General features: G+C 33.4%; 1 protein-coding gene across 1 annotated transcript; it reads right to left on the reverse strand.

The window, feature by feature from the left end:
• Nucleotides 1-240: 240 nt before the first annotated feature.
• Nucleotides 241-18,530, reverse strand: AADAC (arylacetamide deacetylase). The gene is made up of 5 exons (XM_010951993.3): nucleotides 18,325-18,530; nucleotides 9,904-10,126; nucleotides 7,645-7,714; nucleotides 6,398-6,569; nucleotides 241-1,738 (listed from the first exon to the last, which is right to left on the reverse strand). Exons 1-5 carry the CDS (start codon nucleotides 18,460-18,462, stop codon nucleotides 1,142-1,144), a joined length of 1,200 nt encoding a protein of 399 aa, XP_010950295.1. The 5' UTR covers nucleotides 18,463-18,530; the 3' UTR covers nucleotides 241-1,141.
• Between the last annotated feature and the right edge of the window lie 9,062 nt (nucleotides 18,531-27,592).

Consider the following 27,592-nt stretch of genomic DNA (forward strand, 5'->3'; position numbering starts at 1 on the left):
GTGAAAATATCACATGTAATAACATGCTGATTCAGTTAAGCAAATATTTTTAGTACGCTGAACTCTGATTAACACTGGACTACTTTTATTCACTAAATTTTTCTATTGTAGCATCCTTTGAGGTAGGTAGAGGATGATGTCAAACACCAGTCATGGAAGGATTCAACAAAAGACTTTGGAAAGACTTTTTTTAAATTATTGAATTTATAATGTTTCAGAGTTTCCATTTAGAGGCATACATACAGTTAAAAAAAATCAATTTATTTCACATAAAACATCTTCAAACTTACCCTATTTCATTACTCAATAATTTATTTTTCCACAATTATTTTTAAATACATATTGTTATATTGAGATTTGGTATATGTATACAAATATATATATGTGTATGTGTGTATATTTATATATAAAATATATTGGTATATAAGCATATGTGTATACATATATGTATATACACATACACATTTTTTTTTACTTATGCTTCTCCCATTACTATTTAGTCACTCATATTTGGAGTATTTTCTTATACTGACGCTTTGCCAATCTCAAGGACCAGATTAACCAAATGTAAATGCTTTTGTCTGGCTAAAATAAGCTGTCACTACCCTCTCATCAAAACATCAACAGATCCAGGTATCTTTAATATATAATTGTTTAGACTTTATTGTCTTGGACTAAGGAGTTGGGTTATGCATTAAGCAATATATTTTACAATGGTAGAAAGGTGACACTGAACTGGGACAAAAATATTTAGAAAGAGTAACAACTTCGTTCATACTAGCAATAAATGGAGCTTCTCCAAGGATCTGAAACCATGCTGAGTAAAGCCTTGATGTTAAACAAGCAGACATTTCTTCTAATTGCAATAAAATGTATCAAGCAACAAAAATGAAAGTAATGTAAGAAAATAGATATTTTTAAATGATAACAATAACAGAAAAATATAATCTAATACACTCTAAGAAACAAAGGTGAGTGAATTACCCTGAGACTAATTCATTGACAATAACAATTACATACATGCAGATTTAGGAAGACTTTTGCCTATAAAACATGCATTCCTAACATGAATCCATTGGGTATTAGTTCTTTTTTCCTGAAACATGGGGGCTTACATTTTACTATATTGATCAGATTTTTACTACAGGTTTTCATCTAGCCAACTAATATACTGGTTGGCTAGCCTATAACCAATTTTCATAAACAGAAAAGAAACTGTCCCATGGAATGCACCCTCCACGTGGCTATGGACCACCTGGACTCCAGAATTCCGAAGTCGAGTAACGTACATGAGCCCATCATCTCTTAAGACATCATATTGACAAGTGATGATATAGGTCAGGGGTAAATTACGCAACTTGTTGTCATCAGCTAGCAAAGGTGAAGCTTTCACATCTAGAAAACCTGGATATTTTTTAGCCAGCTCTGAACTGCCATGAGTTGGAGTCTTATAAATGTGGCCTTTCTTAAACTTCTCAGGAAGCAAAGAACTCCAGTTAACTAATTTGAACTGATGAATTGATTCCAGAGGTATATGTTGGTTAGAAAGCATTGCTTTCTCAAGTGACCTATCTGTAGTAAAATACTCACTCCAGAATCTGACCATGAGTGATTTGGACAGAATTGGAAAATGTGAATTTTCTCTATATGATGGTAAATCCATATCAAAATTCTGAAGGGCAGGATATATTAAAGACTGGACCTTGAGTTTGATCTTGACATCTGGGTCTTCTAATAGCTGAAAAAAATCAGAATATGTTGCTTAAATGAACACTTTAATAAAAAAAAAATGCACTGTAAAAAATGTATTCTAAAATTTAAAATCCTTAAAAAAATACACAATATTTTGATAAAAAATAAGAATCTTAATATCAAATAAATTTTAGTACTAGATATTCATAAATTAATTTACAAAACAAAAATAATCTGTACCACTCTCCTCATAGGATGTGAAAGAGGATCTTTTATTATAATGTGAATTTTATACCAATATAACCTAAACTTATAATCTGAGGCATTGCATATGTTTGATCCTCTTTTTCATTAAGAATATTTTAAATAGCTAATTATGTCAACAAGCATTGAAATGGGAAGGAGATAGCTCTGAAACTGAAGAGATGTTCAATGTTTGATAAAACTAAACCATGTGGAATTATTAATTTTTAATTTTTTTGAGTAATGCTCTATCTTTTCTAGATCTAGTCCTTTTTTTTTCCCAGGAGCAATAGAATTTTAAGTTTTCTTCTAAGCTAATTTATCCTTCAATGTGCTTCTGCTACTGGGACAAAATGATTATTCTGTCAGTCATAAAATATGTATCTAGTAACCCATTTTTTTTTATTATTATTATTGCACAGTAATGTTTGGGTAAATTAAAAATTTCAGAATTTCAAAAGATTTTTTTTTCCAAACACTACCAACTTTAACTTGTACACACCTGAAGCACTGGTATACTCAAGAAGTGTCAAACTGATTAGCACACTAAAAAAATGGTATTGCCTGCTTATCATTTAGAGCACTGGCCAGGACTTCAGGTACAATGGTAGTGAGTTTGTAACCAATCTCAAAGAGAAAACTTTTAATAACTACCCATTAAATACGACATTTCTTTTAAGGGTTTTTGTTTTTTTTTTTTTACGTATTTTTTCAAATTTAGGAAATTCTCTTCTATTCACAGCTTTCTAATGTTTCATCTTTATAGATGCTTAAAATTATCTGTAAACAATTTACTTTTATTGAGATAATTATATAATTTTCTTCTTTAAATTATTAACTTGAAGAATTGTATTAAGAATTATTTTAATATTAAACCTATCACACTCTACTAGAATAAACTCAAGATAATCATGATATATTACCCTTTTAACGTATTGCTTAATTTTGTTTGGTAGTATTTTAGTTCAGGATTTTGTATCTATGTTCATAAATGTGAATGTCTGGTATTTCCTTCTTGAACTGGCCTTGTCAGGTTAAGAATCAAGGTATATTAGCTTCTCAAAATGTAACTTTTCCAACTTTTTGGATTCCTTTTTAGAAGTAGAGCTATGTCTTTAAAAAAAAATACTTGTTAGAATTTGTGTTTAAAGCTGTTTGATCCTGAAGTCTGTGTGGTCTGTGTGTGTGCGTGTGTGTGTGTGTGTGTGTGTGTAAATATATTAAAATGATCATCCAATATATTTCATGATAATAGGATAATCTTTGTTTTATATTTTCCTAGAGTCAGTTCTTCTTCAATAAATCTTTCCATTTCAAATAAATATAAATGTATATTATTGCAGTAAAGATGTTCAAAGTATATGCTATTGTATTTTTTAAATATCTGCCAAGATATTTAGTTATATTCCCCTTTTCATTCCCTGTATTGGTTTATTAAGATACCCCTCTATTTTTTGGGTCAGTCTCACCAGAGATTAATTATTTTTAATACTTTTTTCAAGGAACCACATTTGGTGACTTTGTTGATCCTATTGTGTCTGTTCTATTTCACCTCTTATGTTCTCATCTTTCTCATCTCCTTTTTCTCTCATTTCATCTTTCCTTCTACTTTTTAGACCTTTTTTAAAAATTTCATGAAATGGATGCTGACTTGTTAATTTTAGTAATTTTTATATATTTATTTAAGACTGTATATTTTCCTCTGGGTACTGATACAGCTGTATTTCCTAGAGCATAATGTGTAATATTTTTATTATAATGCAGTTCAAAAGATTTTCAGATTTTCATTGTGATTTCTTCTTTCACATTTGGATTAATCAGGAAGGTATTTTAACTTCAAAACATATGGGGTTTTCTAGTGATATTTTATTAGTTATCCAAAGCATTATTCTAACTATGGAGAGAGACATAATCAAAACAACTTGATTTCTCAAATTCAATTGTGCATACAAATCACTTGAAATTCTTGTTACTATTCATACTATTACTTGTTACTATTCATTCATTCAGGAAGTCTATGGTAAGACCCATGATTTTGCATCTCTAACAAGTGCCCAGATGCTGCTAATGCTGCTAGTCCACAGACTCTGCTATGCATATAGCAGGTCTATCTGGTTTCAGTCCTTTGAATTGATTGAGACTTGGTTTATGACTCCACATATGCTTGGTTAGAAAAAATATTTTGTGTGTTTGAAAAGAATGAACATTCTGTTGTTTATTATTTTATATTCATTAGTTCAAATTTGTTAGGCTGTTCTAACAATTACTGAAAGAGGTTAGTAAAATTCTTCCGCTATTGGTATTAATTAGTTTATTTTTCCATTAATTTTGCTCTGTATATTTTGAGACTATGTTACTAATTGCATATAAATTCATAGGGTTTTTCCATCTTCCAGTTGAGTGGAATTATAATTAGGAATGTTGCATGTTAACTCTAGTAATAGTTTTTTTCTAACACTATTTAATCTGATTATAAAATAACTATACTAATTAGTATTTGCATGACATATCTTTTACTATCCTTTTTCTTTCTGCCTATCTATATACCTAAATTTTACTGCATCTTGTTCACACAACTTATGTTGGGTTTTTAAATTTTACCCAGTTTGCCATTTTTTGTATTCTATCTGAATTTTTAGTCCACCTACATTAAAATTTTTATTAATATATTTGGTTTAAGTTTATTAAATTTATTTATTATTGTGCATTCTGTTTGTCTCACCTATTCCATGAGTTTTTTTTCCTCTCTTTTGCATTCTTTTGGAATATTGTTTTATCATTCCATGATATCACCCTATGATATCTTATTTGTACATTTTTAAAGAATTCTTTTATAGGTTACACTATGGATTAAAATCAAATTCATTAATTTATCAGTGTCCATTATTATATCTTTATTATCTTCTTAGACAATAGAAAGTTATTAGAATACTTTAATATTTTGTTTATTCTCTTCATGTACTGGCTATTGTCATTGTGTATATTAATTTCTTTCTATTTTTAAATCTCACAGGACACAATTGTTATTGTTTTATACAGTCAATGTTTATTTTCACTTTGGTTTGTCAATATATTTACCATTTTTTTCCTGCTCTTTATTCTTCCTGCCTTTTTGATACTCTGTTTGAGGTTAATATTCCTCTGCCTGAACTAATCCTCTTTAAAATCCAAAGTGACAGAGGGAGGATATGGCCCAGTGGTAAAGTGTGTGCTTAGTAGGCATGAGGTCTTGGGTTCAATCACCAGTACCTTCATTTAAAACAAACAAACAAACAATAAAACCCACATAAGTAAATAAATCTAATTACCCCCCCAAAATCCCCCCCAAAAATCCAAAATGACAGTATACTGGGTTGTGAATTCTCTTGAATTTTTATTTCTCAAAAAATATCCTCATTTTGTCCTTAGAATAGAAGGATATATTCGTATTAGTCTTTCTCACCACATTCTTAATGTCTGTTCTCATTATTTTGTATTTTCTATCTTTTAATCTCTCTGTTCAATATTATAAATAATTCTTCTGATCCGTCTTCCAGTTTGCTATATTGTTACATTGCAGTCAATCTATAACAAACACCTACATTGTAACACAAGGAGTGTAACCTTAATAAAAACTGTGGACTTTGGATGACTATGATGTGTCAGTATAAGTTCATTAATTGTAACAAATGTACCACTCTGATGGGGGATGTTGATATTGGGGGAGGCTATGTATGTGTGACAGAGAGTATATTGAAAATGTCTTACCTTTCTCTCAATTTTGTTGTGAATCTAAACTGCTCTAAAAATATAAAGTCTTTAAAAAGCGTACATTGAATGTATGTTTGATGATTAGCATTTTCTTTTGAAGTTTTATTTGTTTACTTTTCAAATATCTCGTATTACTTTCTATAGTTTCTTCCATGAACATATTTCCAACTTTTAAAATACATTTTTTATTTACATTAAATACATTCCATTAAAGTGTTTTTTCTAATGATAACAATATCTGAATCTGGGCTATATATTTTTTTCTGTTAACTAGTTCTTATTTTCCTCTTTGTCTGTGCTTACCTTCAACTCTCTATGGATTATTGAAATAAAAAATTAGTTTAGGAATAAATTAAAACCTGGGATCATGTTGCCTTCTCTTAGTGATGACCTGTATTTGTTTCTGGCAAGCACACATACATATATTATAGTATATACTCAGGTTATATACAATATTCTGACTTCCCAATTACAGGTACTGTTATCATTTATGATTTTCTCTCAGTAAAAATGCCAGTATAGTACATAGGAAATTGTGTCAGCATTTTACATAAAAAAAGTATTAAAGTATGAAATTATTCTTCTCAATGTTCCATAAATAAGTAAAAGAAAAATATTCATATATTATATTCATAATTTAAATGTATGAATCAAAAATTATTAAATAAAAGATAAAAGAAAATACAGTAAGTGAAGATGTTGAGCATTTTACCTGCTGAGTCACGGCTGCAGCTAAATTTCCTCCAGCACTATCTCCAGAGATACCAACTCTTCTGGGATCTACACCGTAGTTTTCAAGAACGTTGGGGTGTAAAAACCATTTTAATGCAGTGTATACATCTTCAAATTGAACAGGAAAATGATACTTTGGGGCTAGTCTGTAGCTGTAGATAGAAAAACAATATTCCTCAATCACCAATTTTTAGTCACATACCAAAACAAGGTATGTACTCCTGATCCAAAACCAAAAGTAAAATTTTGTTTTTACTAATATATTTGAATGTTTTCTATTAACTGAAAACCGTGCTCTTCCTAATCATAAAATCTGACTGACAGTCACTAAATACTGCCATTTTTTGGTAATCAAAATGTAAAGTTTGAATGCAAAATTTCGTTCAATCTTGAGGAAAATGTCCTAGCAGTTATCTTTTCCTAGCTAAAAATATTTATAGAATGATGTTTTTGATAATTGCCAAATCTTTTTGTAAAGAATCAGTCATTATTATTACTTATTTGCATTTCCAGAATTACTTTTCCAGCCTTATCAAAATAGTTCAATTTCGCATGACTATTACATATTAGTCCATTAATTCTGCATTTTTTAAGGTTTAAGTAGATTCTCACAGAGAATGTGTTCTATAGAAAATTAAAACCCCTCTACTTTTTCTAAAGTGTGCTCTAGAATGGACTTTGAGATATGTTCTGTCTTAACTTTCATGGTTATCTTCGGTAATGATTGCTTTCATCAATGGATTACTAGGTTCTAGGCACCATTCCAAGCACTGTTAAATGATTATAACATTTAATCCCTGTATCAATGCTGAAATATGCAAATTATTATTATTTAGAGTTAAATATTTTTAAGATATCACATAGTCAACAATTTGTAGAGCCTACATTTAATCCCAGTCCTCTGGCTCCAAAGTCCTCATCCTTAATATTCTGCTAATTATAGGGGAAAAAAGTCCAGAGATGGTAGTTAAGTCCATGTGATACTATAGGCTAATTTCACTTGAACAACTTCTTGACTTTCTGGCCTTTGTTCCTTCTTGAAAAATGTGTGTATGTCTTTTCTCTCTGATACTGGACTGGACAGTCTCTGACATTAGGTTTCTCTGTCCACACTCAGTGTCATCAGTGACAAAGATGAATTTTTGGCATAATGAGACACTCTATATAGTTGATTATATATTGATATGTAATGCATGTGGCCTAAAATCAAATCAACACAGCTCTTACTTGGTTGATACGATAACTGCATCAAGTCTGTCTGCTGTCCATCTTGATAGAAGGTCATAGCTTTCATAAGCTGAAATAAAAGAAAAAAAACTGGACTACTAATGAGAATTAAAAAATACTGCTAAGAGTAAAGTTTACTGTGATAACTTTATTTTTCTGCCCGTTATCTTGAAATATTACCTAAAGAAAAATCTAATACTTGGTTCATGTTGATAAATGCACATACTCACATCTCAATAGAATGTGAATCATTCTTTTTGGTGACCCTTCAACTTGCCCTTGAATGGCTTTCCTTTCCATTTGCTAAAATTTTTAATTGTTTATCCCAAACTAGCTTTGTTTAGCTGCCTATTATGTGACTGCCATGTAGTTAGAGTCTGGGAATGCAAATTTGAAGAGATATATTCTCTAACTTTAAGGAGCTCATATCTATGGAGGTACAGGAGTAGAAATATAGGTCAAGAACAAAACTACAAAAAATAACTGCCTTAACTGAGGTGAGTAGAAAGTAGTGTTGAGATATAGGGAGAGATTTCTCATTAATCTTCCCAGGGGTTCTGAGTAGAATTTAGAAAGGATTTGAGTAGATTAGACACTGCAAGTTTGTATAAATATTTTCTATGAGAAGTGTGTGTGTGTGTGTGTGTATTGGAAATTGGCACTCACACAGGTACAAGTTTAGCAAAATAAGTTTGAGGAGGAAAGCTTTGAGTAGTGGGGCCTGTTTGAAAAACTGTGGTAAAACAATTTTTTTAGAAACACAACTTTATCAACAGCAGTTAATGATACCTCTTATTGATAGTAATCAGACAGCACCTCTGTCAGTTACTTTTCTGTATTCCCACTGCCAACATACAGTCTCTCCACAGAAGGGCTTCTTTTTCTTCCCTCTCATAGCAAGACTTGTCCCTCCTTCTCTGTGTTGGCGAAACTTGGCCCTCAGATCTCTAAACTCATTTAATCTGACTGAAAGGCCTTCTGCTCAGTTGATCATCCAGACTCTACTTTCCCTTCAAGCCTCAGTGCAACTACAAGCTAAAAACCCTTTTCCTTCCCCAGCATCTTCACAACTGTTCCAAAGAATTTTGCCCCTGTTTATAGATAGAAGGGTGTCCTTTTATAACTTAAGTCTTTCATTTGGTTCTGATTTTTTTGAGAATCAGAAGTTTGCATGGTTGTGCTGGGCATTCATAGTATTTAGCACAGAATATTCCATATTAATATTCCTATTGGGTGAATGTTTAAATAAAGATTAGTGTCACGTATGGTAATTCATCATATGGTAATACAGCATTTGGATTTCTATATCTTCTGGTGGTATCTGACAGGTCTTAGTCACAAGGAATTCTTAGTCACAAGGAATGACTGTCAGTTCTTCCCTCACCATTTGAAAATAACTTCATGCCTGCACTCTCTAAGTCACCCAATCTAGAACACTGGTAATCAGAATCCCCTTTAGGCTTAGGGAACTGGGACCCTGCTCTGGGCCCCACACTTTAGAAGATCTGTTTGGACTTCTCTGATTGCCTGCTTCCCCATTGGGCATAAATCCAGCAGGGCAAAGTGGCATGTCTTTCCCTTGCAAACCACACTCTCAGGGTCCTGAACCTTGAGCCTTGAACAGTCTTTTTACTTTTAATCTGATCCTGTCCATTGTAATATCCTACATAAAAAAAGATCCTAAATGTTTTATTTCAGCATAAAAACTAAACTATTTTTCTGGAGTACATTTGATCTGGGAAAGGGATAGAAATGTTGTTGGAGAAAAAAATAAAAGGGAGAAAAACATTATTTAGTCCTTCACTGTTAAGCAGGAGATGATTGCAAGAAATCATACTATACCTTAACATTTAATTTAAATAAATGTAAAGTCTTTCCACCTCTATATGGGCACATTAGGAAAGCATACTTGGAAAACAATTATTGGAGCCTTGAAAGATAAATAAGACATTTCTAGCAATATATTAGTAACCTCAAAAGACAAAAATTTTTCTGTTTGCCAAGGAGCTTAATCTTCATTCTGTAAAATTTGCAAGTTTGTCAGTGCACGGTAGGATCAGAAACTCTTATAATTTTTGTAACAAAAATGTTTTAAATTCTAAATGTTAATAAACTTTAGATTGAGATTTCAAAAGCTACATTAATTCATGTTTCTTTAATGAAAATAATTTCAGAAGCAGGAACATATTTAATTTAGATCATAATACGAGAATAGTTAATTATATTATATGAAGTGAATTTTCCATCATATCACCTTACCATTACTACCCCAACACCAGCCACCACCATGGATATAAAACAAGCCTCTTCTTAAAGATTTTGGCTTCCGTTGGGGCACATATATACGGACAGGAATGTCATTAAATGTTGTATCTCTCACAGTTACATTTTCATCTGATGTTGGTGGAACACTTTGAAACCTTGAAAAGAACATCATGGATTCCATGGAGTTGTTTAATCCCAATATTTCAGCAAACAGGGACTAAAATGAAACACAAATATACACAAACATTCTCAGTGTCAAAAATGTTTTGAACAAAGAAGTACACACTAATATTCAATGTGATCCCAAAGTCTTAATTATGTACTCTCAGAAAAAGCAGCCATGATACCACTGGAACATACAGAAATCCAAATGCTATATATATATGATGAACTACCATAAATGACACTAATCTTTATTAAACATTGACCCGATGGGAATAGTAATACGGAATATATCTTTCTGCGCTAAACAGTGTGAATGCCCAGCAGAACAAGGCAAAATTTTGATTCTCAAAAAATTCAGAGCCAAATGAAAGACTTAAGTTATAAAAGGACACCCTTCTATCTATAAACAGGGGCAAAATTCTTTGGAATAGTTGTGAAGATGCTGGGGAAGGAAAAGGGTTTTTAGCTTGTAGTTGTCCTGAGGCTTGAAGGGGAAGTAGAGTTTGGCTGATCAACTGAGCAAAAGGCCTTTCAGTTAGAGTAAATGAGTTTAGCCTAGAGAAAAACAAAAATGTGATGACAGAGAACTACAAGTCATTTGCTATTCCAGATTCCATGAGGATAAATGAGAGGAAAGAGTCCTTAAGTATTTAATAGAATATACTCACATATATTAAAAATTTAAGAAACCCAGAAACTATCATTAGATACACTGATACATTCATTTTGGTTAAGATTAAGAATTTATATTAATAAAAATATCTTATAAAGCAATTGAAAAGATAAGCCACAATGTGAATAATGATACTTGCAATACTTTAAATAAGAAAATACTAGTATCTAGAATACAAACAAACTCACAAAAAATAAGAAACAGACTAACGATTTGATAGACAAAAGACTTTAATATTTGTTTTATGAAAGGCCTAGAATGACTGGGGCTCCAAGGAACAAAAGTACTCATTTTTCAAGTATATAATTTAAAAGGAATGGTTTATATGACAAGATGGTGGAATAAGCACTATTTTAATCTCCCCTTATTTCTCCAAATTTTATTAAAATGATGGTAAAAGAGAAATCTTAATACAGTTATGTTAAGAAAGCAAAATACAGTCAGCCCTCTATAACTTAGGGTTTAGATCTCAGACTGGTTGAAACCACGTTTGCAAAACCCACTGATAGGAGGAATGACTGCATTCATTGTTCTATACAATTTTATATAAGATACCTGAGCATCCACAGATTTTGGTATCTGAGGGGGCTCCTGCAACCAACCCCTGCCCCCTCTGATAATGAGACATAACTGTATGATCATAGACGCTTCTGAAAAAAAGGCTTATTATCAGGAATCATAATGACAAAAATATTAGTTCTCCAAGCAGACATAGCAATCCTAAAATGTGTATGTATACACTAATAGGGCTTCATAATACAGGAAATAAGAACTGAAAAAACTGAAAGGAGAAATAGAAATATCCAGAATTATCCGTTGGAAATTGGCACTCCTATCTCATTAATTGACAAAGTAAATAGGAAAATGGTAAGCATATAGAAAATTTGAAAAACTCTATCAACCCAAAAGAATTAATCAACATATTGAGGACATTCCAATGACAGCAGAAATACACATTCTTTTCAACTGCATGTAGAACTTTCACAAAGATATGCCACATGAAAAAAAGAAAAAAGACATATCACATGACAAATTTGGGAAAGAAAATCTCAACAAGTTAAAAAGGATTAAAATCATACAGAGTATGTTCTCTGTCCATACTATAATTAAAATAAAAATCAGAAACATAATTATTTATGGGGAAATTAAACAACAAACTTTTAAATAACTCATTGGTCAAGGAAGAGATACATCTGGACAAATTGAAAAAAAAATATTTTGAACCAATTGAAAATGAAACCATAGCATAACAAAATTTGTAGAATGCAGATAAAGCACTGATTGGAAGAAAATGTATAGCTTTAAATAAATATATTAGAAGAGAAGAAAGGTCTAAGGGGAGTGATCTAAGCTTCCTCCACTAAGAATTTAGAGTTAGATTAGAAAATTAAACTCAAAAGTATGGAGGAAAGACTAAAGAGGGAAAAAATCCAAAAATCAATAAAAAGGAAAACAGGTAAAGAGAACTAAAAAAGAACTAAAGGTTGATTCTTTGAAAAGAAACCATACAATTGATCACCCTCTAATCAGACTAATCAGAAATAAAGAGATGATGTAATTTACCAATAACAGAAGTAAGTTAAATGACACTATCTTAGATGCTCAGGCTGGTAGGCACAGTAGGCAGCAGTGTGTGTGCTCAGTGTGTGCTCAGATCAACTGGCCTGACCACCTAGCAGGTGTGCAGTGTACAGCACGGTGGGACTGGCTGAGGCCAGGAACTGGGAGAAAGGAGAGGCAGAGGCTCTGCAAGGGTGCAGTATAGGGATCGTTATGGGAAGCTGACGTGTCCGTTCATCCTCAGATGCCACAAATATTAAATCTCTTGCTTAAGCACTGGGACAGGACAGTGTTTAACCAATTAAACTGTCATTAGATTATTACAAAATAAAAGTGTAAACATAGACATTGCAATTAAGAACAGCAGAAATTATTAGAATTCTTCAAATTATTTGATCTCTGGTTTTGAAAACTGCTACAACACTGCAAAGCAAATATCCACGGGCTCAGAAATTGAAAATAAATTTAAAGATTGCTGTATTTGTTAGAAAAGACCACTACTGTCATATGAAGCTTTGGGTGAGTTAATGAGGAAGACATTTAAAAATTAATCTTCTTTTAAATTGAGCATAAAGCAACTAAACACATAAACAGGTATTTTGAATTATATGCGAACCATGAAGCTACTTTCAGTTTCTTATACAACCTCCCCAAATTATTGGTAATGTCAGAGGAAACATTAAAATTCCACTCTATAAATGTACATTTAAAGTTAAATTCAGACTTACATAAAACTGATTTGTATGAAGACTTAAATCTTTTAAGAAAAATTGTTTTATAAGAATCATCAGCTCTAGATTTACTGAAATTTATATTTTGAAATAATTGATCAGAAATGTATCACAATGTTGTCACAGCCTATAAAATACTCTTCATAGCTCTACTAACAGCTGCATTGGCAAAATAATTCCAGTGATGCAAGAATGGCTCCATATCTGCAAGTCAATCAGTGTGATACACTACATTAACAAATTAAAGAATAAAAATCATATGATCATCTCAATAGATGCAGAAAAAGCTTTTGACAAGATTCAATATCCATTTATGATAAAAACGCTCAACAAAGTAGGTATAGAGGAATATATTTCAATGTAATAAAGGCCATATATGTCAAACCTACGGCCAATGTCATAATCAACATGAAGCATTTTCTCTAAGACCAGGAACAAGATAAAGATACCCACTCCCACTACTTTTATTCAAAATACTATTGGAAATACAAGCTATAGCAACCAGAAGAAAAAAGGAAATAAAAGGAATCCAAATTAGAACAGAAGAAATAAAACTGTCACTGTATGCAGACGGCATATTATATAGAGAAAATTGTAAGGATGCCACCAAAAAACTATTAGAACTAATAAATGAATTCAGTAAAGTTGCAGGATACAAAATTAATAACCAGAAATCTACTGCAATTCTATACACTAACAGCAAATTATGAGGAGAAATTAAGAAAACAATTCAATTTACAATTGAATCAAAAAGAATAAAATACCAAGAAATAAATCTAACCAAGGAGCTAAAAGACTTGTACTGGAAAACCATAAGACATTGATGAAATAAATTGAAGATGATACAAACATATGGAAAGAGATATTGTGCTTATAGATTGCAAGAACTGATACTGGTATAAATGACCATACTCCCTAAGGCAACTTGCAGAATCAATGCAATCCTAATGGCACTTCTCACAGAACTAGAACAAAGAACTCTAAAATTTGTATGAAAACACAAAAGACCCAAAAGAGCCAAAACAATCCTGAGAAAGATGAACAAAGCTGGAGTCATCATGCCCCCTGATTTCAAAACACACTACAAAGCTATAGTAATCAAAACAGTATGATACTGGGGGAAAAATCCAATGTATACATCAATGGAATAGAATATGGAGCCTAGAAATAAACCCACACTTATATGGGCAATTAATTTATGACAAAGGAGGCAAGAATATACAATGGGGAGAAGATAGCCTCTTCAATAAATGGTATTGGGGAAACAAGAGCTACATGCAAGAGCTACATGCAAAATGTAAGACCTGAAACCATAAAACTCCTAAAAGAAAACACAGGCAGTATGCTCTTTGACATCAGTCTTATTAACAATATTTTTTGGATATGTCTATTCAGGCAAGGGAAACAAAAGCAAAAATAAATCAAGCTAAAAAGCTTTTGCACACTGAAGGAATCTATCAGCAAGACAGAATGGGAGAAGACAGTTGCAAATGATATAACTAATAAAGGGTTAATATCCAAGATATGCAAAGATTATTAAAATTGTGATCTTGTATTTGTCAAAAGCAACTGATTTCACTTTCAATTACATGAATTGAAAATGAAGTTGCTAAAAGTATATTTTATTTACTTAATAAATTTATAGAAAAGCAAGCCAGAAAAACCTTGTGATCAATCAAAACATTACATTAATAAATTATTTATCATTCACTGTAATATGTAACTTACATCAAGCTTTTTTTTGAAATTTGTAACTTTATGTTATTATTCATGTATCACTATTACCCCTATCATATTTCATGAGTAATAAAATGTCTTTAAGGGAAAAAGCTTTATGTTTTAATATCTTTGTGCTTTTTTCCCTACCTTTTGAACAAGGGTTCTTGCATTGTTATTTTGCACTGGACTCGACAAATTATATAGCCAGCCATGATGTGTACTTTGATATACACATGTGGATGGTATCGGTGCACAGGTCAGGGGCTAGACTAATATTTTGCTCCCATAATGGAGCATATATGCCAGTCCTTATCATGAACACCAGTGCACCTATAAAAACTGCAACAAAGCTGGCAGTTGCAAAGGTGAAGCCATCTGATACTTCCTTAGTCTCATGCAAGCATTCCCGGACATGTCACACAATAGCAGCAGTATGACTCAGCTTAAAGGCTAACTGGGAAAGTTTCTGTTTCCTGAGCTTCTTAGGAGAATCTAAGGGCCCCCTGACTAATAGCTTAGTGACTGTCGTGAAGTTAGCAGACAAATTGGCCCCTTCCCACTTCATAGCTCTCTCCTGCTTTCCTTTATACAGGTGGTGCTCCTGCCAGTGAGAAATGCTGGGGGGCGGGGGTGCCTTCAATAAACTGTTTTAAATGTAAATGGATATATGTCCATGAATGACTGAAAAATTGTGCTGAACACTGGAATTTGACACAACATTGTAAAATGATTATAAATCAATAAAAAATGTTTAAAAAAATGTAAATGGCTATAGTAATGCGCTACATTGATTTACAGCAGGTTTGGTCACAGGTTAGCAAGTTGTTTTTCTACAGCAAAAAGTTAAATTTATTTGGTGGCCTTTTGTTCCCCAATGTTCAATAACAGTACATTTCATAAATTATACTTTTGGGGGGTCAGGTTATGTTATCTAGATGGAGCACATCAAATTTGTTGCCTTTCTATTCAGCTAGAACTCCTCAGTGTCCATAATGTCAGAGACATCAAAACCTGACATTCTAAGTTTGTGAGCAGATTCCAGGATTCTTAGAAAGAAAGAAAGACATTTGTTCATAAGGGGAGATAAATTTGGCAAGAATCATACAAATCAAAACTAGAATATCTTCTCTAACTCTTGAGAAGAGTCTTGATTTGTGCCTGGAAACACAATTAATCATTAACATCTATTAGAGTAAGACAAAATCTAGATTTTGGTTACCATTTACATTCTAAAATTATTTCCCCGAACAATTTGGGGACTTTTATCACAGCTGAAAATTTGGAATTCATAGGTATTCCCTGAATTGGTGAATATTTGTATAAATGCAAATGAACCTTTAACTATATGAAAAAATCCTGATTTGGGTTCATGGTAGGCTCCTATGGCAGTTTTCTAGCTTTCTTGAGTATGGAACTCCTAGATTGCTAATTCTGCTCTCATTTTGGCCACCCGCTGTGCATTTAAAGGAATGTAGCCCTTTTGCATTGAGTGCACCATCAACCTTTTTCTTAGAGCTCTATACTCTTCACTTCACCTACCTACATCTGATGTATTTTGATAGATAAGTAGGTGGCTCCTTCTCAGAGGCCTGATTTGCATTCATCTTTTATACAAATCTCTAATCACTAGAGACTTTAAAAGAAATGAAGAAATGATACTGGATAGCAAGCTGGAGAAAGTAAAGTTCATTCTATACCTCTTATTTTTTATTAATATAAATTTCAGTTGAGCAAGATTTAAATGTAAAAAGAAAAGTACTGGAAGAGACTATGGGTGAATTCTACTGTAATCCTGGGGAAGGCCTTTCCAACTGCTTATCAAAGTCTAGAAGATATAATTTAAACATCGAGAAAATTATATTTCTTAAACAAAGAATAAAAAATACTTTATCATGGCCAATTTATTATATTCCTATTAAAAACTAACCGAAAACAGAATTTGCACTTCCTTTCACAAAGGCCTAATCCCTAGTATGGAAAGAAATAAGAAAGAACAAAAACCCCATTAAAAATTGGGATAATGCAGCTTTTCAGGTAGTTCAAAGAAAAGAAATACAAGTAGCTCTTAAACATGAAGGATTCTAGAACTTACTCTTACTAAGAGAAACACAAAATAAAGTTGTACTAAGATACAGTTTATCATTTCTGTTGATAAAACAAAATTGAGAAAAATTACAATATACTTTGTTGAGAAGCTGACAGAACATGGAAATTTTCATACCTTTTTGGTAGGAGTGGGAAATTGTTATAGGGCAATTTTGCAATAATTAGCAAAATTCCAACTGGCTCAACAATCCTGCTTCATAGATTTATCATAGACAAAACCCAGCATCCAATTGTTTTTTTTAAGTATTATCATTTTATTGTTTGTGATAACAAAATGCTAAAAAGAACAAAAGTTTACACCTCAAGTAGTCCTTAAATGAACTATGGTTTGTACACATAATGAATCCCTTATAGCATGTAAAAGAATGAGGGGGCTTTATATGTGAAGACGTGGAAACATCTATAGGACATACAATTAAATTAAAAATGTAAAAACCACAATAGAATATTTATGTTGCTTATGTAAGAATGAAAGGGGGATAAGAATTTATCTTTTTATTACTGTATTCATTATTATTGGTATTACTTGTACAAAGAATCCCCAGGATGAATGACAAGAAGCTAATAAAACTGGTGCTCTACAGAAGATGGGGCTGAGAATAGAAGGGATAAAGAAAGGAATAGGATCAGGATGTCTCGGTGCATACCTTTTTCATATTGTTTTGATTTTTGAACTATATGGATGTATTACTATTCAAAAAATAAAATTTATTTAAATTAATTTTTTTTTCAAAAATGGAATGAGCTATGTAAAATGGTAGTGAGCTCTCAATTCTTGGAAATATGTATGTTGAGACCAAAGATTTCTTCCAGTCAGCACACTAGCATTTTTCAATCTCTACCACCAAACAATCTTTGCTGATTACTGTTATATACATAATGGAGAGACAGAGAGAGATAGACAGTGAAAGGAAGTTAATTTTGTAGTGAGAGGGTTAGAGGAATAAACTGGGTCAGGGTCCCAGTGAAGTAGTCATAATAGAGATAATAGATCTAGTGGCAATAATCCATTGCCACTAACTACACCTCTCATGGTTTTTATTAGGCATTCGTAGTCAGCCAATCTATAGCATAAGAACCTACTTGCATGTCTATAGTATATACTCCAAATCCATTATTAATGTTTAAATGTCATGGTTAACTACAGAGTAGCTCAAACATATGCCTCCTGAGCTTTGTATGAAATTTTAAAATCACACAAGAGTAGAAAAAGTAAAATAAAAATTGTCACACACATATTTTTACTTTACTGCTACTAGAATAGATCATTTTAGAAATATAACCTGAATGTCTCCTTGGTCATCTTGTTAGTGGTCTGCTTTGAGGTCATTCAGAGATATAGTAATCAGCAAATTTGACAATAGGAAGCCAAGGCAAATGTAGAACTTGAAAAGACAAAACAAAACAAAACTAGAATCTTAGAAAACTTTCCTCTCTTGATGAATAAATGTTTTCACTTACCAGATATGATGTCGTTTTAAAAATAGCATTTAACAGCATAATTTTCCATGGTTCTTCAACATTGTCTGGGAGAGGTTCATAAATATAATTTGCTATAAGGAGTCCCAATATCAGGGAGTGAAAGAATTTTTTCCCCATATTGCAACTGTTCCGTTTCTTAAACAAGACAATATTATACCTCGTTTCAGTGCCTGAGACTAAATAGACAGGGGCAAACCCCACCCAGAATTACATCATTTCTGGCCCCCAGAGTTTGCTCATTAGCACAACAGGTTATCACATGGCAGGCACTAAGGACTGGTGCTGCTGCTGAGAGCTCAAGTTTCAGTGTGCAGTTTATAAAAGTGAATACTCACATTCTGACCAGTCATGTCAAATCTGGAGACGTGTATGTTACTTCTCAAAGATTCTGAAAAATAGAGTAGAAGGACATTGCCCCTAGAAGAGAGGAAAACAAAGGGATTCATTAAAAAGTTCTGCTGCATCTTTTATGATATATTTCTATTATCTTATTGAATCTTTAATAAAAGCTAAGTAATTACATGCAAATTGATTATCTTAAGTGCTATGTAGTGATTGGAGTAGTTCTGGAGTGAATAATGGAAAACTTTGTTGCACCAAGTATTAGATCTGCTAATACTTGTTTGGTAAACTGGGGAAGGATAAAGGACTTTGTAAAATAAAATACACTGAAGCAGACTTTGTACATCCAATTTTTAAAGTGTTATTTCTCAGTTTAATATATAACTTGCTCTTTCAAATCCTATTTTGGTTAATATATAACTTCAATTGGTATGTTATTAAATAACCCTACTGAATAATATCAGAAATGAAGATGTCCCATGCATGTCCTTAAGCTAATTCTGCTCACTTTAATGTAAAATTGTGTCTTTGCCACTGTTCTACTTCCTAGAAAGCAAGAAAAAGAATTTGGATAATCACCTTCTGCTGTGTTGTCAAGGGAATTCCAACATAGAAGCTGGGTGGTATAAAAGGAAAAATTTTAAGTTACAGCTCTACATGCCCAGGAGAAAATAAAAATTTAATGCTGTGTTTCACTGCAACACTTCTAACACTAATTCTCTTAAAGAACCATGAATTTTAAGTAACTCTGACCTGAATTTAACTGGAGATTCTTTCCTAATGATCAAGGGGACTTATATACAGACTTGGGGACTCATCAGTACTACCTGGAGAGTTAGTTTTCAATTCACAATTACCACAGCCATTGTCCTTTCAGTCTTTGGTTCTTAAAAATATCTACTTTTCCTTCTCTAAAAATGACTCAGTGAATTTCTTGTCTGTTAATGGTACTCTGTCTGGCAATCAACACAGCATTAAAACAAAACAATACAAATTTTCATATAGTCTTTGTCTTATTATTTGACAGTAGGGAAAAGGCATTGGACAGGATTAAATAGCAGTTTAAGGTCCAGGGGAGAATGTTTAAAGATCACCTATCCATTTCTCTCTCTCTCTCTCTCTCTCTCTCTCTCTCTCTCTCTCTCTCTCTCTCTCTCTCTCTGTATCTCTGTCTCTGTCTCTGTCACTTTCTCAACAGTTTCTTTCTTAAAATATATACTTTAGTTTTAAAAAACTAGGATGAAAATTAGTAGTAAGTCATAGTAATAGATATTAATAATAGAAATTGTGGGCAATAATTCTCTTATCAAAAAGCAAAACTTTCTCAGATAAAAATAGGTATGTGAAAATTAAACTTCATCATTAAGAGACTTTCTTTCTTTCAATTTCTTGAGGAACCTCCATACTGTTTTCCAGTGGCAGTACCAGTGTACACTCCTACCAACAGTGTACCAGGGTTCTCTTTTCTCCACATCCTCACTAGGATCTGTCTTTTGTCTTTTTGAAAACAGTCATCTTAATAGGTGTGAGGTGATATCTCATTCTGGTTTTGACGCTGATGATTAGTGACAGTGAATACTTTTTCATGTATCTGTTGGCTATTTTGATGTAAGAAATTTTCATATATTGAGATATGAGGAAGTCATCCTGGATTATATATGACTTGGCTTGAACTTTATGCCAACCAGAACAGCCTGTCATGGCCTGTCAAACATCTATTGTACATCTGCTTTAACCACTGAAAAAAAAAAAAAAAAGCAATTACCAGATTGTTTAGAACATCCACTTTGAAGATAGGGATAAATACTCCGCCGTTCCTATGTCACTAATACTAGTACTCCTTTGAAGATGAGGTTTTCTCCCCAGACACCAAAATCATTCTGCTGACTCACTGTATACATGCTATCCTGTCTCTTTTGAAAACTTGAAGGAATGTATGCTTGTCATGTTTGATATTTGTTCTTTGTTCTGACAAGATATAAAATGCATCCAAAGGGCATCTAAAATGGAGCCAGGTGGCCAGTGTGGATGTGGTTTTAGACATATTCCTGTATCACTGAGAACTTCAATTTTCTGAATTATATAAAATTCAAAGACACCACCAGCCAGGCTCAAAATATTATCTGCTAGTGTTACCAAACCTGGATTTGGGTCCGCTCACCCAACATACAGCAAAGTCAATCTGCTGACACTGGATAGTGGTGAAGGAAAGTATAGCATTTATTGCAGGGCATCAAGCAAGGAGAATAGGCAGCTAGTGCTCAAAAGACCTGAACTCTTCGATGGCTTTGAGGGAAGAGTATTTAAAGGCAACATTAGGGGTGTGGATTGCAGGGTGCCTGATAAGCTTGTGGACATTCTTCTGATTGGTTGGTGGTGAGGTAACGGGGGGGGGGGGGGGGACGGCAGTAAGCATCATCATCCTTCTGGTATCAACCAGTCTGGGTCTTTGTGCTTATGGTAAGCAGTTTCCATCTGTGGGAGTCTGATTTCTGTGAAAACAACTTAGGAATATGCATCAAACATTGTTATCAATGTTCTTCAGGGAGATGCTATCTCTGCTATATGGCCAATTTATTGTTTAAAGTGTTATCAGTTTCTAAGCCCAATAGCTATTCTTTGTTGCTACATATTCACATTTTCCTAATCATTAACTTTAGAGCCAGATGTTTGAGACTCAGAGGAGGCATGAAACAAAGCCTTTTACTTCAAGAGACAAGGAACACAGGGTGCTTGGATATCCAAGAGGGTCCCAAAGGGTCCTGCTCAGTTTCACTAGTATCTGTCAGCTGCAACCTTATGGTTTCAAGGTCTCCCCTTGTGACTATGCAATCATTTCAGACCCCAACCAATCCTTGCTTAACAAGTACCCTTATTTCTTGCCAGCTTCAATCCTAATTCTTCACAAAGAATTTATGTAACTGTGAGTTTTGCCTATAATATATGCCTTCTCTATTTTATAGTGTGGCAGTACTCAATTCAAGTGCTTTTTGAATCTGTGCCTCCTGGGCTATATCCACAGTTTGGCTCAAGTAGAACTCTTCTACTCCTACTATAGATTGTATATTAATTATTTCCAACAATTTGTATGTCTCCTTTGAAAAATGTCTATTCAGATCCTTTGCCCATTTTTAAAAGTGTTACTTGGGTGTTGTTGTTGTTGTTGTTGTTTTTGCTTTTGAGTTGTATGAAGTATTTGTATATTTGGATATTAACCCTTTATTGGATATGTCATTTGCAAATATTTTCTCCCATTCCATAGGCTGCCTTCTCATTTTATTAATGGCTTCTTTTGCTGCACAGCAGCTTTTTAGTTTGATATAGTCCCACTTGTTTATTATTCCTCTTGCTGCATTTGCTTTTGGTGCCAAATCCAAAAAATCATTACCAAGACCAATGTCAAGATATCTGTACTCCCGTGTTTACTGCAGTATCATTCACAGTAGCCAGGTATGGAAAAAACTGCTACCAAGCAAGTTTATGACTAACATGCATAAAAGCCAATAATACTATTGCACTGCTGTTTGAGGAAAGACTTTTATTGCCAGGTTGAAGGACAAGGAGACAAGAGGCAGAGTTCAAATCTGTCTCCATGATTCAGGATTTGGAGCAAAATTTAAGGGGCTAGGAGGAACAAGCTGGTATGCAGAAACGCTGGTGGGGTAGGTTTTGATAAAAGGGCTTTGGAACTCGTCCATTTATGGCAAGGATGCTAGACGGGCTTCAGCACTGGATCTTCCTGGACAGTGGACCCTTTGCTTCTGAAAGGGTTCCGGAATTCAGTTCCGGACATGTCCCAGTCCTCCAGTTTGGCTGGGGGTGGGGTTTGGTTCCAAGAGTTATTTGAGGTCAAAATTTTCTCCTCTGTGAATGCTCTGACTACATGATTAGTATTTTGGTTTTGTTGTCTTTGAAAAACAAGTCAGTATCTTGTTAGAAACAGGATAGGCCAGTTTGGGCTGGTTCTGTGGTTGTACAACCTGTGTCGGTCAACAAAGAAGTGGATCAAAAAAAAAATGTGAACCCCCCCACACACATATATTCAGGCTTCACAAATGGAAATACTGTCACTTGCAACAACATGAATGAATCTGGAGGGCATTATGTTGAGTAAAATAAGCCAGACAGAAAAAGACAGATACTTACACGTAGAATTTTTTTTTAAGTCAAACTCATAGAAATAGAGAATAGAGAAGTGGTTTCCAGGGGCTTTCTTTACTGAAATATTACCATTTTAAATGCTGCTACGCTATACAACATAGGTTTTTTGCTAACGTTGTTCCTGTTTTTTGTTTCCTTATGACAGCTCAAAAGACAACATTTTTTGATGCCCTTCTCTCCTGCTTCTTAAGGTTTTATTTCATAAGTGCACATGAGAGAGAAAGAGACAGAGACAGAGAGACAGAGAGAGAGGGCATAAAAGGCTTCTGTCACCTTCTGCAGCTGCTGCTCTTCTCCTCCCAAGATTATACCACAGGGAAGCTTTTTCAGGATTCTCCCCAATCCTGTGTTTGTGTGTTTGTGTATGTATTTCTCTTCAAAATAATGTAATTTTGACAGGTTATCTTCCTGATGAATTTTACTGCTTAAGCTGGAAGCCTTAGTAAATTCTATCTAACCAATCTCTAGGTTTTATTTACAGAATCCCAAGAAGAAAGAGAGGAACCCAAAATCAATATGAAGTAAGAATGCTAAGATCAGTATACTTTCAGCTGAAATTCTAGTGGGGTGCAGTCTTGCATTCATCACTTTGAGGCCAGTTCAATTTCAGTGTAATCAAAAGTTTGCCATGTGCTAGAGATCAAGAGGCCGACACGTTACAGAAAGATAAACCCTCTTCTGTTCAATCATAACCTATGTAATAAGGGTGTTTATTGTTTAAAGGATAGTAAGTATATTATACTTACAATCTTAAAGATGAGCTAATTGAAATGTGCATAATTACTAGCTGTATAATCAAAGGGCAGGTTCTTAGATTATTCTTTTTTCACCCCATCCCCTCAGATTACTCTTGTTGCAATAATTTCACTTATAGTAAAGTCCTATTAATTCATATCTAATAGGGCTGTTGTTTGAATTAAACTACTAATAAATATAAGAACTAGGCAAAGAACTTGGAACCAGGAGGTCTTCAATACATGGTAATATTATAATTACTATTATTTTCACTGTACATATTATTATCATTAAAATTACAGTGAGAAAGGAACACAATCAAAATTCATGCCCAGATGAATCTGACTTAACCCACTCTTCATTTTAAAAAATTTACCCCTTGGTGCTGTCTAAATTGCTAGACTGAAATATGAAGGGCAGCAACTTAATGCAAGAACCATAAGTACTGTTCTTGCAAATTGGGTAGCAACGTAGAAAAGGTCAACCTTGTCCAGTGTAGAAAGTGTAGTAGCATAAGAAGGAATCAAAACCTTCTTCTTGACTGTTGCTGGATTATTAATCCATTTTAAAATGGAGAAAAGAATGCATTCTAATTAGAATTCTATAAACTAAGGGAGTGCAGCTTTTATATGAATATGAAGAATTTTTTGTTCACTTTTCTCCCCACTGTCCACTGGGATCACCCTCTTTCTTCTAGTTAATATACACTATATAAGAGTCAAGCAAGTCAGGCTTCCAAGAGTGAGCTGATGGGAAAAGTCTTCCTCCTTATTTGTGAGAAAACACTGAGTATAGAGAAGCACCATGCACAAAGCAAGTATGTTTGGGAGCAATGCTGCATGCTAGGAAAACGACGTTTTTCCCTTACGTGGATGTGTACACTAGAGAACAAAAAATGGAAATAAAAATAATGGCACAATAGAGCACCATACACAACAACACCATAAAAATACTCATATAAGAGCTTGTCTTTGAACCCAATTTTTGACTTTTTTCTCATATTCAGTTTCACTTATATTCAAACAAACTTTCAGCCAGACAGGAGATGTAGATGACTTCTAATCTTGCAGCTATGAGTAAATTTCCAAAATATTCTGGGAAATGCTTTTGGAATTTAAATAATAACTAAAATCTAGGATCTTATTTTCTGTTACCTAATTGTTAAAATTTAAATATGTTTCCAATAGCAAATTAAGGCTTTTCTCACATGCTTAGAAAACAGTTGTGATTCGTGAGTCCTGTATATGATTCTCACTGAATTCATCTCAAGTTTTCAATACCAATCTTTCTTTCCTAGGATTCAGAAATCTGCTCATGTACTTGAAATATTATTGTGGATACTGTAAAACATCTCAGGGAGAGAGCAAACTAGTAAGAAAGTGGTTGCATTTACTCCCCTCAATCTTCTCACTCCATCTAGGAAAAATAGCTTGACCTCAAGCAATTTATCAAATGGGTGCTCGCTAGTTGTTGATGGACTGGAGATTTAACTAAAGCAATACCTACTGCTGCAGAAAGACACAGGCCAACACTGACATATATCATGACACATGCACATAAGCCACTTGAAATAAGGCAATACTGCAATGCAGTGCCTCAACCTGGCAGGGCCATGGGTTGTATGATGGGAGACAGGAAAGAACTGTGGATTACAAAGAGGAGAAATTGGCTACTTCCTTCATGGACTGGTCCACATGGCTGTAGGTCAGGGAACACAAAAAAATCTTGGGGAACATCTTTCCTACAGTCAGTATTTTCAACTATATCAGGCTGCAACTTGAGTCCCAAGACCCTGAATGGTTGCATGAAACAAAAGAAATAGCTGATGTCATCACTGTTCCTTGTAGTTCTCTCAGTTCTGTGCAAGTTTTGTGGCTTAGGAAACATAATAAGTGCAGTGGGGTTTACAATATGAGTTAGCATCCATGCTTCTCTGAAGAGAGCATCAAAACAGGCTGAAATCTTATCTGCACATCCTCACCTTTACAGATTCATCTCTATCAAAGTACATGGCATGTTCTAATTATTCTCTTTTTCTCTCTCTCAACAGAGGCTTAACATTGAGAGCTTGTTTCAAGGCTATATGTCCATTCTCAAACTCAGAGGCTAGTGTGTAGTAACCTTCCATTACAGGTTTGTTTGATAAATAACTTTTTCTTTAACTGTGAGGGAATTACAATACCTCTCTCGCAAAGAATTTAAATCTCTTCTTAAATGTTTGCTTTCTTTAAAAAAGTTTTTTAATAATAAAAAAGAAAAGCTAATAAAAAAGTTTGCTTTCTTTTTAGTATTTCCTCTCATAATGAGTTATAAGTACACATATAATGAAACATTCAATTATAAACAGGATAGTAAAATGTATACTGGGATATTTCTAAATATGTAAGTTAATATTTAAAATATACTCTGGATCTTGTCAAAATGGTGGAGTAGTAGGACCTTATGCTCACCTCCTATCATGATCACAAAAAATACCACAGGCATTTAATGAAGCTCTGAAAAAGTACAATGCATGTCTTATTTTCATTTTCTCATTAGTGATTTGATCATTTTTAGTAATTTTATTAGCACTTATGTTGTTGAATTTGGGTCAGTTTTTCTAGAACATAGCTTCAAGTCATTTTTTTAAGTTGTTAATAAAGTCTACAAATAATAAATGCTGGAGAGGGTGTGGAGAAAAGGGAACCCTCCTACACTGTTTAGGTGGGAATGTAAATTGGTATAGCCACTATGGAAAACAGTATGAAGTTTCCTTAAAAAACTAAAAATAGAGCTACCATATGATCCAGCAGTCCTACTCCTGGGCATATAACTGGAAAAGACAAAAACTCTAGTTCAAAAAGATACACGCACCCCAGTGTTCATAGCTGCACTATTTATAATAGCCAAGACATGGAAGCAACGTCAGTGTCCATCAACAGATGAATGGATAAAGATGTGGTATATATACACAATGGAATGTTACTCAGCCATTAAAAAGAATGAAATATTGTCATTTGCAGCAATATGGGTGGACCTACAGATTATCATACTGAGTGAAGTAAGTCAGACAAAGACAAATATTATATATCACTTACATGAGGAATCTAAAAAATTATACAAATGAATTTATTTACAAAAAAACCAGACTCACAGACACAGAAAACAAGTTTATGATTACCAAAGGGGAATGAGGGTTAGGGATAAATTAAGAGTATGGGATTAACAGATGTACATCATTATGTATAAAATAGATAAACAACAAGGATTTACCATATAGCACAGGGAACTATATTCAATATCTTATAAAAACCTATTATGAAAAAGAATATACATATGTATAATTGAATCACTATGTTGTACACCAGAAACTAACATAATAGTGTAAATCACTGTACTTCAGTAAAAAATATCTATCAGGAAAAAAAGAGCTTAGCATAGGTTTTGACATATAGCCAAATAAATGGTAATATCATAGATATTACTACTGTTCATTTTATTAGTATCACTGTTATTAAAGTAAGAAAAGGACATAATCAAGATTCAAGCTCAGGTACATCTGTACCCACACGGTGTATTTCATTTCCCTATACTGCTGCCTAAATGGAGTAACTGAGGTACCCAGAAATTCAGCATTTAATGTAAGTCATTTAAGGATATCATAAGGCCATTCAGAATGTGGTACAAGAATGGGAAAGGCCATATTTATACAGTATAGAAAGGGAAATGGGAGAAAGACATATGAATAATGAGTGGTAAAGCCTTATTTCCTTTGTTACTTATGAAACAGTCTTTTTATAATTTTGCAAATGGACAAAGAGATAATGCACAATTAGTCCTTCAAAGCAGAACTTTAAGATTTAAAGATGTGCAGATTGCACATAAACATGAAGAATTGTGTGGTCTAACTCTGCCCAATGTCCACTGGTCATATTCTTCTTACTGGGAAACAGGTAGCATAAAAGATTTATGCAAACCAGGCCTCCAAAAGGTGCTGAGGAGAAACACCTCCTTTCTTTTCTATGAGGAA

The sequence above is a fragment of the Camelus bactrianus genome, chromosome 1 (assembly GCF_048773025.1).
Source record: "Camelus bactrianus isolate YW-2024 breed Bactrian camel chromosome 1, ASM4877302v1, whole genome shotgun sequence".
Classification (NCBI taxonomy): Eukaryota; Metazoa; Chordata; class Mammalia; order Artiodactyla; family Camelidae; genus Camelus; species Camelus bactrianus.